Source organism: Rhinopithecus roxellana, chromosome 4, assembly GCF_007565055.1.
Source record: "Rhinopithecus roxellana isolate Shanxi Qingling chromosome 4, ASM756505v1, whole genome shotgun sequence".
Classification (NCBI taxonomy): Eukaryota; Metazoa; Chordata; class Mammalia; order Primates; family Cercopithecidae; genus Rhinopithecus; species Rhinopithecus roxellana.
Window position 1 is genome coordinate 87903565 of NC_044552.1, and position 14938 is coordinate 87918502.

Here is a 14938-nt window from a genome sequence, read left to right on the forward strand (position 1 = left end):
GGTATGAAAATTGTATCAACCTGCTCACTATTTACTACTACTTAATATTGGTGCAGTTGGTGGCAGTTAACCTAAAGGAGTGTCATACTAATTGTCACATTTAAATTTTTTATTGCACTTTTTAACTTAGTTTTTCTTTTTTCATTGACAAGAATAATGTATATTTATACCGTACATTGGAGTACAATGTAATGTTTGATACATGTATACATTGTGGAATAATTAAATGACTATATTATCATTACCTAATTAAAAAAAATCTGTAATGTTGATACAAGTATTGATATTCCCTACTTTTCTACCGCATTTTTTATCTTTTTCTAATATCCTTGGATTATAAGACTTTAGAGTGAAAATTGAAATTGTAATTTAATTGAAAAACATCTAATTCCATTATTTTAATTGCAATTTTTGCTGATAAGTGTAGATTCACATGTAGTAAATAGAGAAATAGAAAAGAGAGATCCTGTGTATACTTTTCCTGGTCATTTAGTTTTTGAATGTTAGAATAGTGAAGATTTTCCCATTGACAGAATTTATTTTTGCATGTTATATAGTGCATTAATTGACCTGGTGTAGTAGTTTTAGTGTACTTAAATAATGTAACAATCAGTTAATTGGTGTCGTCTTGTTTTGTAGTACCTTAAGGCAGGTTCTATGAAAGATCCTCTATTAGATGACCATGGTGATTTTATTAGAATGTGCACGGCTATGAAAAAAATTGGTTTGGATGATGAAGAAAAGCTTGATCTCTTCCGGGTAGTAGCTGGTGTCCTGCACCTTGGAAATATTGATTTTGAGGAAGCTGGCAGCACTTCAGGTTTGTTTTTTATTTTTTTAAGAGGAAAAAAATTAAATAGGATTTCTGTTATTTATTTGTAATATGAAAATTGGATCTGTTTATGAGTAGCTGCTTAAAAAATGCTTAAGAAATATCTAAAATATACTGGGTTACATGTTGAATCTCCCAAATGAAGACTGTTTCATTATCAGTAATTCTAATCAACAAATCAGTGAACAAATCAGTGATATTGCTTAGGAATAAACTTCTCATTTTTGAAGGATAAACAACTGATTATTTTATCCTGATAAATTTAGGGTAATTTTTAGTTAGATTTTCCAGTTATATTCACTTTTTAAAATTTCCAGTTATATTACACTTTTCCAATAGGTGAGGAGATTAATTCTCTTTCATCTATTCAGGCATTTTTTTTTTTTTTTTGAGGTGAAGTCTCAACTCTGTCGCCCAGGCTGGAGTGCGGTGGCGCGATCTTGGCTCACTGCAAGCTCCACCTGCCCGGTTCACGCCATTCTCCTGCCTCAGCCTCCCGAGTAGCTGGGACTACAGGCGCCTGCCACCACGCCCGGCTAATTTTTTGTATTTTTAGTAGAGATGGAGTTTCACTGTGTTAGCCAGGATGGTCTCTATCTCCTGACCTCGTGATTCGCCCACCTCAGCCTCCCAAAGTGCTGGGATTACAAGCATGAGCCACCACGCCTGGCCAGCTATTAAGGCATTTTTGAAAATGTTCAGGATCATTGGATAAATTAATTAGGGCAATTTAATATATAAAAGCCCATGTACTTTATTAATGATAAATGAAAATTTTAATCCTATGCACATTGAAAAGAAAAGCAACTTCTCAACTCCAGTGTTTCAGTCTGTACGTAAACAGTAGGACTTTACATAATTCGAAATTTGATCTGTGAATACAGGGAATGTCAAACTATGAACCATGGCCCAAATTTGGCCCACTGCCTGTTTTTTGTAAGTAAAATTTTATTGGAACAATGCCACATCCACTCATTTATGTGTGGTGTATACCAGCTTTTGTGCTAGTGTCAGAGTTTAGTTGCAACAGAGGCTATATGTCCTGCAAAGCCTAAACTATTTACTGTCTGGCCCTTTAGAGAAAAAGATTGTCAACTCCTATGTTAAGACATTGTTGTAGGATCTTATACCTAGGATGAGTTAAGGAAAACCTACAGCACCATTTAATGTAGTAGTCAATAATGGGCTTTGGTGTTAGATCCCAGAGGCTCTCTGAGCCTTAGTTTCTTCAGTTGCAAAATTGAATAAACCATGAGAAGGACTTTTAAAGTACAATCAGTAGCTAGTGTAACACTAAAGGTTCTTGCCTTAGCCACGCCAAAGAATTGGTGTGGCAGCTGCCCGCGGTGAGTGATGGAGACAGGGACCAAGAGAAAAAAAAGCTGTAGACTTTATTGAGCAGAGTGACAGTACAAAGCTTTCACAGCATGGAAGGGGTCCCGAGTAGGTAGCCAGAGTTAGATTATGCAGTTGCCTTTTAAACTCTTTAAGGCAGGAAATACATGCAGCGGGAAAATGTTACCAGAGCGAGAAACAAAGGCAGTAAATTATTTTGTGATATGTTTTAGATTTTGAGGAAAACCGGAATTAAGTTTTATTTACTTTATGACCTTGCCACAGCATGGCAAAGGAGACAGGATTTTATGGGACTTTAGAAAGTTTACAAGGAATTGGAATTAGGAGCATAGATAAGGCCGGCTGGTCACAGAAAAATGGGCATTTAACATTTCTTTTAGTTTCAGGGGAGGGGAAAGGGAGAGAGGACATAGGGAAGCTTACGGCAAAATTTTTGCTGTTTGTAGCTTTCTTGGGGAAGAAAACACATGCACAAATCCTGATGTTAGGAATATTTTAAGCACATATCTTTAATATTATTCATCCAGGACCAAAGTAAGTCCTGATGCAGGAAATGAGTGAGTTTCACAGCTTTCTGAGCCCCTACTCTACCCAGGAAGCCCAGCTGGCGCCTCTTCTCACTAGCAATAGTGTGCATACAGGGAAAGAGCACAAGAAAACAGGAAAAAAAAGAAGATTAAAAAAAGTGTTATATGCAGGTCCCTTCTTATTCTGTATGTCATCATAAACATCATAATTGTAATCTGTATATCATAAATGTAATGAGGTAGGGGATATTATCTCCATTTTACAAAAGTGGAACCTGTGTTGAAGTGATGCATGTGGTTATTGATGAAGTTGTAGATGTGAGAGCTGGTTCTGCTCATGTCTGACTAACTCAGAGTCTTGTGATAATTGTCCCTTCTTTTTCCCAGGCCACTGAAATTTGTGTCTATGAATGAACAGACTAAAATAGATGTCTTAATGATTTTCCGATTTAGTGTTCCGTAATGCTGTGAAATCAATAATGTGAGATGCAACATAACATAGTGGATGGGAACATGTGCTCCTGATCCAGATGCTTTACCACATACTATCTGTGTAACCTTAGGCAGGGAACTTAGCCTTTTCATGTCTCAGTTTCCTCACTGTAAACTGAAGATAATAGTCCCTACCTCATGTTATAAAGAGGAATATCTGAGTTAAATATTTGTAAAATGATTTGAATACTTGTGTCTGGCACATAGTAATCATTATAAGTGCTTTAAATGAGTAAGTACAATTAAAATACAGATTGCTCCCAATTTAAAATGAAAAAAAATTCAAGCAAAATTAGGTATGTTCTTAATGTGCATTAAAATTTTTTATTGTTTTTTGAAGGATTGGAAGATTTGTTTTGAAAATATAATGAATGTTAGCATATATTTCATTTGCTCTCTAGCATTGTTATACCAAAGGAGCACATGTGGGAGATTCTAACACAAAAAAAACTTTACAATAATTAATACACACTTTAGAAATGTTGTTAGAAGTGATAAATGGCATCTTCACACCTCTTATTATTACCCTGTGGTAGAAGATGCAGTTGTATAGCGTATTGTAAGTGTTGCATGATCAATTTAGTTGAAGAGTATGAAATGCCCAAAAGGTAATGCTATTTGCATTATCTCTTATTTTTCTTCTCTAACTTCCTTCTCTTGAAGGGAAAGTGAACAGAAGTTAAGGAGGTTTGGAAAGAGGCAGGGAATTAATAAGATTAATACATGATTAAAGGCCGGGCGCGGTGGCTCAAGCCTGTAATCCCAGCACTTTGGGAGGCCGAGACGGGCGGATCACGAGGTCAGGAGATCAAGACCATCCTGGCTAACCCGGTGAAACCCCGTCTCTACTAAAAAATACAAAAAACTAGCCGGGCGAGGTGGCGGGCGCCTGTAGTCCCAGCTACTCGGGAGGCTGAGGCAGGAGAATGGCGTAAACCCGGGAGGCGGAGCTTGCAGTGAGCTGAGATCCGGCCACTGCACTCAGCCCGGGAGACAGAGCGAGACTCCGTCTCAAAAAAAAAAAAAAAAAAAAAAAAAAAATACATGATTAAATTAATTATTTTAAAAGCTAAGATTTTATATTTGTCTTCATCCTTCCTGTGACTCTTCCTGTAGGTCCAAATGGTTTCTTTCTAATTAGAAGTGATTTCTTTTTTCCCTAGGGAGCTTAATTTGGCATGTCTTAGCAATTTGAAAAAAACTTGGTTTTGGCAGGGCACGGTGGTTCATACCTGTCATCCCAGCATTTTGGGAGGCTGAGGCAGAAGAATTACTTGAGCTCAGAAATTTCAAGACCAGTCTGGGTGACATAGTGAGACCCCATAAAACAAAACAAAAAAAACCCAAAAAACAAAAAACCAAAAACCAAAAAAACCCCAAAACACACACACACACACACACACACACACACACACACACACACACACACACACACAAAATAAATTAGCTGGGCATGGTGGTACATGCCTGTAGTCCCAGCTACTTGGAAGGCTGAGGTGGAATGATTGAGCCCAGGAGGTCGAGGCTGCAGTGAGCCATGATTGCACCACTGCACTCCAGCCTGGGAGAGTGAGATCCTGTCTCCAAAAAAATTTGGTATTTTTATAATTATTCTACTGGAAAGATTATTCTCCAATAAGCACTTACAGGACTTTTAACTGTCATAAAGAAGTTTTTGCATGATGAAAATGCGGAAAACACTTACTGGGACTGCCTGTGTTTTTAAAATTCCACATAACAAATAAAATGTTATTATAACAGCAAACTTTTAAAATATTTGAAGAAGTTCTTTTTTGGAAACAAATGATATGAAAACTTTACATGATAGTATTTTGCCTTTTAAGACTTACTAAAAATCCTGGGTTTTTTTTTTTCCTTAGTCTTACATAATTTTTGGAGTCATGTAAGAAACTTTGCAATATAGTAAAAAAGAAGAAATATTTAAATGAATTATTTGATGGTTGGTTTTTTGAGAGCTATATAATTTTGGGCGATATGTATAGAACCTACACATGAGTAATAAGCACATTTTCATAGAATGAAACATTCAAAATATTCTCAAAGTATCTCTCTTTTTTCTTTTCTTTTTTTTTTTTTTTTGGCAGGAGCTTTATTGAGATCTAATTAATATACCATACAGTTCACTCAGTTGAAGTGTACATTTCAGTGGTTTTTAGTATTTTCAGAGTTGCGCAACCATCACCATAGATTTAGAACATTTCATCACCCCACAAAGAAACCCCATGCCCATTAACAGTCACTCCTCATTGCCCACTTCTCTCAGCCCTAGGTGACCACTAATCTACTTCCTGTCTATAAATTTATTCTTGACATTTCATATAAATGGAATTATATAATATGTGGTCTTTTGTAATTGGCTTCTTTCACTTAGCATAGTGTTTTCAAGGTTAATCCATGTTATAGCATTTAGCAGTACTTCATTTTATTTTTATTGCTGAATAATATTTCATTGTATGGATATACTACATTTTGTTTATCCATTTGTCAGTTTCTAGACATTCGGGTTGTTTCCATTTTTTGGCTATTATGAATAATGTTGCCGAGAACATTTGTGGACAAATTTGTGTTGGGATGTGTTTTCATTTCACTTGAGTAAATACCTTGGAGTGGAATTGCTGAATCACATCATGGTAAACTCTGACCTTTTGAGGAACTGTCAGACTTTTTCAAAGTAGCTTTTCCACTTTACAGAGCTATTCTCATCAAAAGTGTATGAGGGTTTCATTTTCTCCATATCCTCACCAGTACTATGTGTATGCTTATAGCAATCATAGTGGGTGTGAAGTGTTACCTCTTTGTGGTTTTTATTTGCATTTTCCTGATGGCTCAAAATGCTGAGCATCTTTCTGTGTGCTTACTGACCATTTGTATATCTTTTTTGGAGAAGTGCCTGTTGAGATTCTTTGCCCATTTATTAATTGGGTTGTCTTTTTATTACCAAGTTGTAAGAGTTTTAAAAATATATTGTAGGTACAAGTCCTTTATCAGATGTATAATTTGCAAATCTTTTCTCCCATTCTGTGTGTTATCTTTACTCATTTGGTAGTGTTCTTTGAAACTCAAATTTTTATTTCAGTGAAGCCTAATTTATCTGTTTTTTCTTTTATTGCTTGTGATTTTGGTATTATATCAAAGAAATGAAGATTCATACCTATGTTTTTTTCTAAGAGTTGAATAGCTTTAGCTCTTATATTTAAGTCTTTGATTCCATTTTGAATTAATTTTGTATATGGTGTGAGGAAGGGGTCCAGCTTCATTCTTTTGCATGTGGACATCCAGTTGTTCCAGTACTTTTATTAAAGAAGCTGTTCTTTCCTCAATGAATTGTCCCAACAACATCTTATTATAAGGTCTCATTTTTCACATTTTTTTCTCATACATATTCTGAGATTGGTATGTTAAGTAACTTATGAATTTGTCGTAAAATTCTCATTATTTTCACACATTCTTTGTAGTTTTTAAGTTAGGTAGTCTTAGAATATATCATTTATTAATATTAATCTGAAAATATTTGGAAAATGTTACTTTTATTATAATACAAATAAATAAATACAAAGAATAGTTAATCTTTATCTAGTACTTTATGTGTACCAGACATTATTCCAAGCACTTCACATACATAACCTTATTAATCTAAATAACAACCAAATAAAGTAGGTAAAGTAATTATCCCAGTTTTATGGACGAGGAAACTGAGCACAAAGAGAATAAGTAACTTATTCAAGGTCACATAGCTAGTAGTTGTAGAGCCTTATCAGCCCTGAGACTAAAGCACTGTCTTTCTTTATAGTATTTTTTAAAACAGCCCTTATAAATAGAAATCTATAGATATGATGTACTAAGGCAAAAATGACCTTGCCTGGCCGCCTTCTGCTGCAATATATCTTTTCCTCACATGCCCCTGCACAAGCACACAAAAAATAAAATGGCACATGTGCAGGCTGGATGTGCCAGTGGCAGATTTCTCAAAATGCCCACATGGGTCAAGACCTAACTGCATTGCCTTTTTTTTTTTTTTTCTATTTTCTGCTCTGCAGTGTAAAGATACTGAAAATGTCAAAAAGACTTGCAGATACCCCTAAGGGTAACATTAATAAGGAAAAGAGGAAGTGTTTGTATGTATTGATCTCTAGCACAGAAAGTCAAGCTATTGGAGAAACTGGACAGTGGTATACATGTATATTAATGTGTATATGAAACATAAATGAATTTTGTGTTTAGAATTGAGCTCATCATGCAGATATTCCAGAATTGGAAAAAATCTAAAATCTGAAACATTTTTGGTCCCAAGCATTTCAGATAAGGGATACTCTACCTGTACAGGTAATAGTAATTGTCTCTTCACTCCCTTCAACCCACTTCAAAGCAATGTGAGTACATGCTTATTACGTATGCATAAACACATCCATAGACAGATATATACATCCAAATTGATCTATTCAGGTGCCTTACAGCGTTTGCACTAAAATCACTCCTTGAAATTTGTTGGAGTCATATGAATTTTAATGATGAGATACTATATTTCTCTAAAGAGTTAATATATTAAAAAGGATTATAATCTATCATTAGTGTAGTTTGCTTATAGGGTCATAAAAAATGAAACAGTGGCAGTTTAATATTGATGTGCTTAAAGGATTATACCATGGACTTCCCCAAGGGAGGGTCATCTGTTGATCTTAGCAGTATGGGTGTTTGACAAGGATGGTGAAAAAGTGAGGTGGATTTAAGAGTTACAAATAAGCCTTGCCCATTATATAGTTTTTTGTAAGTGAAGTATAATTGTAAGAAATGGGTCTTGAAAATCTGGTTTATATAACACTTACTAATTTCAATTAAAATATATTTCCATTAGGTGGTTGTAATCTGAAGAATAAATCTGCTCAGTCTTTGGAATGTTGTGCTGAATTGCTGGGTTTGGACCAAGATGATCTTCGAGTAAGTTTGACCACAAGAGTCATGCTAACAACAGCAGGGGGCACCAAAGGAACAGTTATAAAGTAAGTTCCTTAACTAATTGCACAGCAAAAATTTTGCCTTTTGGTTTGTCAAGGAAAAACATAAGTTACATTACATTTAAAACCTGAGCTTGATAGATCAAAATTCTGTGCATCTCAGTGTAGTGATCCATCAAATAAATAAATGGAGTTTAACATAGCTCTTAAAGTTGTTCCTTGTTGATATTTGGAATTTATAAGGTAAAAGAGATGTACTTTTCTACAACTATGAAAATACGAGCTGCTGATATAAATCAATATGTGACAGTTTTAGGCAACAGATCATTTTACTTTTTTTTTTTATGATAATAATGTTTACTAAAACTTGTATTAAGCAGATTTCACTTTAGCAAAATACTTAGCAAATAACACTTTCCTTATGTTTAGGATTCTTTATTTGGGAGAAATTACAAATGACAAGAAATAAGGGCTTAACCAAGATTTTAAAAATCAGTAACCAAGAACTTCTAGATTGTACCTGGATGTTTGTATACTTTTGTCTCCATGTGCTGTATTTTATGTATTTTTGGTTTTGGTAATGTAGAATAAAATTGACATTCAGCCTTGTCATTCTGAGGCACTGCAGGATCTTCATTTGTGAAGGGAAAAAGACCCTTTATCTCTTACTAAATAAGACAGGCAGTGAGCTCTAGTGACATATTTCAGAAAAATTTGCAACAAATTTAAACAGGAAGAATTTTTTGTAAAAGCTTTTAGCCTCTCAGAAAATTGGCTACCTCTTACTCTTTTGAAAATTTTAGCAAGGTATGCTTAGCCTGATTCTTTGCTAAGCAAATTCAAAATTGTTCTTCTTATAAAGAAAAACTCTGGAAGAAGTTTGTAGAGCAGCACCCTACAGCCTGCAGTTACTTGGTTCCTTAGAGATATCTCTGTGGCCCAAGGGAAAGCCCATACATGTGCAGGTGGGTGGTTCTCAGGCGTTGCTTCCTCCGTTTTCCCATTTTCTCCTTGTTCCAAAGCAGTTTTTGTTGTTGTTTCTTTTTTTCAATCGATGCCATTCCAGAATCCAAAGTAGCTCTTTTTATGTATTCTATGTATAGCATGTCCACATGAAACTCACTTCAAGAAAGGGTTCAATTGCAGAAAATGTAAGTGAGAAATCACTGTTTAGAGAGGCTCAAGTATCAAGTGTCAGTCTGATCTGAATGACTTACAATTCTACTTACAAATTTGACTTTTTTTTTTTTTTTTTTTTGGTGCTCTCTTGGTACCCCATGCTTATCTTTATGATAGTATTTAGCATGGTGTTTGGAAATTCTCTTCTGTGCAGTGTCTCTTCATCAGACTATCATTTTCTTGAGGACGATGGCTGTGTGTCTATACTTGGAACATTTAATACTGTTATACCATATAGTTAGTTATATTAAATAATAGAATGGGACAGTTCAAATTTTAAGATGTAAACATTTTATCCTAAACAGTGTAAAGAAGTTACCAAACTTTAAAGTTATCCTGAATTAAACACTGTTTCCTTTGCATTTAAGGAAAGCCAAAAGGAAGGTTATTCCTTTGAATAATTTTGGATGAATAATTCAGGATGTAAATTAAGGTCAAAATGATTTTTTAAGCCTAACTTTTTTTTAACCCGATAATAGACTTTTGATCTAATTTTAGGTAATTCCATTAGTTCTCTTGTAGCAGTTTTCTACTTAGCCCCATTTTGTCCTATTCTCCCACGACCTTTGGTATTTATTTTGTTCTCCCTGTGGGTATGTTTAGGTGCACTCTGACTGTGGTATCATTTTCACAGTATACTGTCATAAATGATTTTTACTAGTATAGTTTTCTTTTATAGGGTACCTCTGAAAGTAGAGCAAGCAAACAACGCTCGTGATGCCCTGGCAAAGACGGTGTATAGCCATCTTTTTGATCATGTGGTAAACAGAGTAAATCAGTGTTTTCCTTTTGAAACATCATCTTATTTTATTGGAGTCCTAGATATTGCTGGTTTTGGTAAGTAGAGTTTCTTTTGTGAATATATATTCGTTTCATATTTTTTTCACACATTAGAATTTGTTCTTAAATCTTTTCTCCTTTGTAACTCATTTTACTTGATGTATGTGTAATTATATGTCCACACTCACATTTCGTAATATGACCTAGGTAGGGAGCTGATACTTTAAAGAGAAGAGGAAAGACTCGTGGGGATTAGTTTTGATGATACTAATGCTAAAATTAAAACATTGATTGAAACTGCTATAGTTAAGGATATCTCTGTACTCTAAAAGGATTACAACTGAATAAAGGTAAATCCTTGTGTGATACTAATAAAGATAATACTTTCACTAATTAAATAACAAAAAAGATAAATAGAGTTGCTAAAACCATTGACTAATTTGTAGAGCTGGGGATAGGTTGACCTAACTTACAGGACAACCTCATTAGTATGTTTAGAAATTCATTGCTGTTGCTGTCAGCAAGTAGCTGTATTTTCCATCAAATGAATAAGATATCAAGATAAGTAATTAAACAGCTGTAGAGCTGTTCAACCAGAAATGAAATGAGTCACCAGCATATGAATGCTGCTTTGCTCTGAATGACAAAAATATAAAAATCTTGAAGTGTAAATCTAATGGGTTTTGCATTGGGCTTTATCGATGTGGGCATTGTTTCTGGCTGTGAAGGAGTAGTGTCTTCTTTGTGGTTTTTGCCGAAGAAATGTATGAGTGTTTCCATTTGGGGAGGGATGGAGTATTGCTTTTGATGCAATATGTATTTTAAACTTTATAATTCTCTACCTTTGAACTACCTTTGGTTCAAAGGTAGAGAATTATTAATTATTATTATTATTATTATTAATTTTTTCCTTTTTTACAACAGTTTTAACATAACACACACAAAGGATTATAAAATTGTAAAGCCTAATGTATCTTAGACATCATGTAATATAATCTCTTAATTTTAGAAATGAATTCGTATCCACAGCATTTTTGATAAGTAATTTTATAGATTATGCAGAAAAAAATCTTCAAAAGCACTTGTATTTTAAGTCATTTTTGTGCTTAATTTAGATTGCTTTAATACCTGTGCTTTAAAAAATTGTTGACTGGGTGCAGTGGCTCATGCCTCTAATCCCAGCACTTTGGGAGGCTGAGGCCGGCAGATCACTTGAGGTCAGGAGTTCAAGACCAGCCTGTGTAACATGGTGAAACCCTGTCTCTATTAAAAACACAAAAATTAGCTGGGTGTGGTGGCACATGTCTGTAATTCCAGCTACTCGGGAGGCTGAGGCATGAGAATCACTTGAACCCGGGAGGTGGAGGTTACAGTGAGCCAAGATTGTACCACTGCACTCCAGCCTGTGTGACAGGGAATCTGTCTCAAAAATAAATAAATAAATAGTTATAAGTGACTTACATTTTATATCTTTTAGTATACAACATTTATCTCATTTGAGAAACACCTTGTCAACTGAAGCAGGGTATTTTTAATACTTTTAATGCCTATAAAGTTTTGTCTTGAAATGAGAACATTTGGGAAGTGTAGAACAAATATATACATGTGTATGTATATATTTTTAACCTAATTTTAAATTAGGCCATTATTACAATTACATTTTATTCTATGATAAATTTATATGAAGTTGATCTCATAATGACTCTTGGTTCTGGTTTTATATTTTCAGAGTACTTTGAGCATAACAGTTATGAACAATTTTGCATCAACTATTGCAATGAAAAACTTCAACAATTTTTTAATGAAAGGATTCTGAAGGAGGTAATTGCCCTTATAACTTAAATTTAAGATCTGCATAAAGCTGTTTTAAATTTCAAGGAAGAGATATGCTGCAGTTACCCTGATTGGTGGGGATGAATGTTGTATAATAGAAGGTGACTGAAGCCCGGCAGAGGCCCTGGGGCTCAAGCACATCAAAAGTGTTAATGGTTCAGCTGAAGTTTAGGGACCTGATAAAAACTCTTAATGGGGGCTTCCTCAGAAGTGAACATCTATTTTTATTAGTGACTTTTAATAGACTTGAAGCTCTGTTTCTTTTTATGATTTTGTTGTCTCTACTTTTTTTTAAAATTTATTTTAAAATTTATTTTTATTTTTATTTTTTTTTGAAATAGAGTCTCGCTCTGTTGCTCAGGCTGGAGTGCAGTGGTATGATCTTGGCTCACTGCAGCCTCCGTCTCCCGGGTTCAAGCGATTCTCCTGCCCCAGCCTCCCCGGTAGCTGGGACCACAGGTGCGGGCTACCACACCCAACAGATTTTTGCATTTTTAGTAGAGACGGGGTTTCACAATTTTGGCCAGGCTAGTCTTGAACTCCTGGCCTCAAGTAATCCACCTGCCTCGGCCTCCCAAATGCTGGGCTTACAGGCGTGAGCCACTGCGCCTGGCCTGTTGTCTCTACTTCTACCACACCAAACAACTTTCTACCCTCATCCCTGCCTTTGGCATCTCTCATTCTGTTTTTTTTTTTATTATTGTTGTGTTTTTTTTTTTTTTTTTTTTAGATGAAGTCTTGCCCAGGCTGAAGTGCAGTGGTGTGATCTGGGGTCACTGCAACCTCTGCCTCTTGGGTTCAAGTGATTCTCCTCCCTTAGTCTCCTGAGTAGCTGGGACTACAGGCACGTGCCCCCATGGCCAGCTAATTTTTATATTTTTAGTAGAGATGGTGTTTCACCATGTTGGCCAGGCTGGCCTTGAACTCCTGACCTCAGGTGATCTGCCTGCCTCAGCCTCTCAAAGTGCTGGGATTAAAGGCGTGAGTCACCATGCCCTACTGTACCTCCCCTTCTTCAGGTCTCTCTGCTTCTGCCTACTCTGCTGCCTGCTCACCTTTCGCTGTCTGGCAGCAAAGCCACCAAGTCAGCAGATTTGATGCATCGATTGTCCTGGAGTGCCTCTGGGCAGTACTTTCCTTGTCACGCCAGCTTGTGGACTGTCAGCTGCCTCTACTGTATCTGGGCTGAAATGTGCAGTATTTTATTTCCTATTCCCATCCTTTCTATCTTTCCCACATTTTTATTATGTTTATGTTTTTATGGGCTTCCCAGCACCTTCTAGCTTTTGTAAATTTTACTTACATTCTATAGTTAAATGAATTCTGGCATAAACAAACAGGTAAAACAAGTATTTACCAGTAAGGTATTTTTTCTGAAAATGTTTATCCAGTCACATTAGTTCTATTACCATGTGAAGTTTTACTTTCATGCCTCTAATTTAACATAAGCTAATCCTTCCCTTCTACACCAACCTGCCAAAAAACTTTATCTAGAAACATTATAAAAAGGAGACTGTATTTTGATTTATGTTCACTTTTTAAATATCCTTTAAAATAAATGTGAATTTCAAATTGAGATGTGTTAAAGTGGACAGTGCCTTCTAGAATGTCGGAAACCTTTTCTAGTGTCTTTTATGGGAGGAAATATTTAAACATTTCAGGAAACAGTGTTAAAACATATTTACTTAAATTCATTGCATAGTTTACCCATCTATGATAAAATCCCTTTAAAAATTTTAAGAAGACACAAGACATAGTTGAGGACTCAAATTTGATCATATATTGTTCTTCCAAATTACGCTTATTTTCCCCAAGTGGTGTATGCCTCGTATATATTATATCACTGTGTTGATATTAGAGTCCATTTGCAGTTAATTGCTATTTCCTTGCCTTTAGTGCCTGTCTGCAATTGTTCAAAATCTGTTATGTTTTTGGAAAACATTTAAGGCTATACCAGTTTGTATAAACCTTTGCATTCTAATTAGTAAATGTTATGTTCAGAAACAGCACAAAATTCACTATTGCTCTGTATTTCCATATCTATGATTATGATTATTTCATTTTTAGGAACAAGAACTCTATCAAAAAGAAGGTTTAGGTGTTAATGAAGTACATTATGTGGATAATCAGGACTGTATAGGTATGTGTTTTTTAACTCCACCTTTGAAAAATATGGGAAGATGAAGTGAATGTGTTCAGTACTTTTTCTGTGCTTTGTAATTGACATGACTTGTTATATGACTTGAAACTGGTATTTGAGAGAAGGTTACTTCTCTATTACTGCTTGGAAGTTATTTTTTCCTACCAAGACATCAAAGGTACCTTTGTTGGAAGTTTTCTATAATCTTTTCTATTTTGAAGGATGTTTTCCTACTTAAATAGTTAGCATGTGAATTGGTTAAGGGGGAAACTTAATTGTCTAGTCAGCAAAGAGATTTATTCACCAGAGGAAGTCCGTAGTTAGGCCAGGCTCCAGGCAAGTTTGTCAGGGTCTGCCCTGCTTTTCTGTGACTCTCTTGGTTCTGCTGTACTCTGTGCATTGACAGCACCCTCTAACTGGTTGTGAGTTGACTTCATGTGTCACAGCCAGATAACACTGTGCAGCATGAGAATAGAGGCTCTGCTTTCATTTTAGTGGTAAAGAAACCTTTCCCTGTAGCCCCACAGCTGGTTTTCAGTCTTTCGTTTCTTTCCCACCCCATCTCTAAAATAGACCGTTGGGCAAGCCTTGTTTTTAAAACACAATTTGACAATCCTGTTAGTAACTGATGGGCTAGATTTGAAAAAAAAAATGGTATAATAATAATATTACTTTACATCAGTATAAATTTTCAAAGCATTTTCACATTTCATCTGGTCCACTCCACATTTCCTTAACACACTGACCCTTTCTAACCTCTGTGTCTTTGACTTTGTGGTTTGATATGGCTGGAACTCTTTCCCTTCAATTTGTCTTTTGGCCCACT

The 14938-nt window shown here is 35.4% G+C and overlaps 1 protein-coding gene across 7 annotated transcripts in view; it reads left to right on the forward strand.

The window, feature by feature from the left end:
• Positions 1-14938, forward strand: part of MYO6 (myosin VI) — a 172062-nt gene that overhangs the window by 106184 nt on the left and 50940 nt on the right. For all 7 annotated transcript variants that reach the window (XM_010372237.2, XM_010372240.2, XM_010372241.2 and 4 more), the window contains 5 exons: positions 640-820; positions 8081-8225; positions 10039-10196; positions 11869-11960; positions 14040-14112. In XM_010372237.2, coding sequence (XP_010370539.2) covers positions 640-820; positions 8081-8225; positions 10039-10196; positions 11869-11960; positions 14040-14112 — 649 coding nt within the window. The remainder of the gene's footprint in view (positions 1-639; positions 821-8080; positions 8226-10038; positions 10197-11868; positions 11961-14039; positions 14113-14938) is intronic.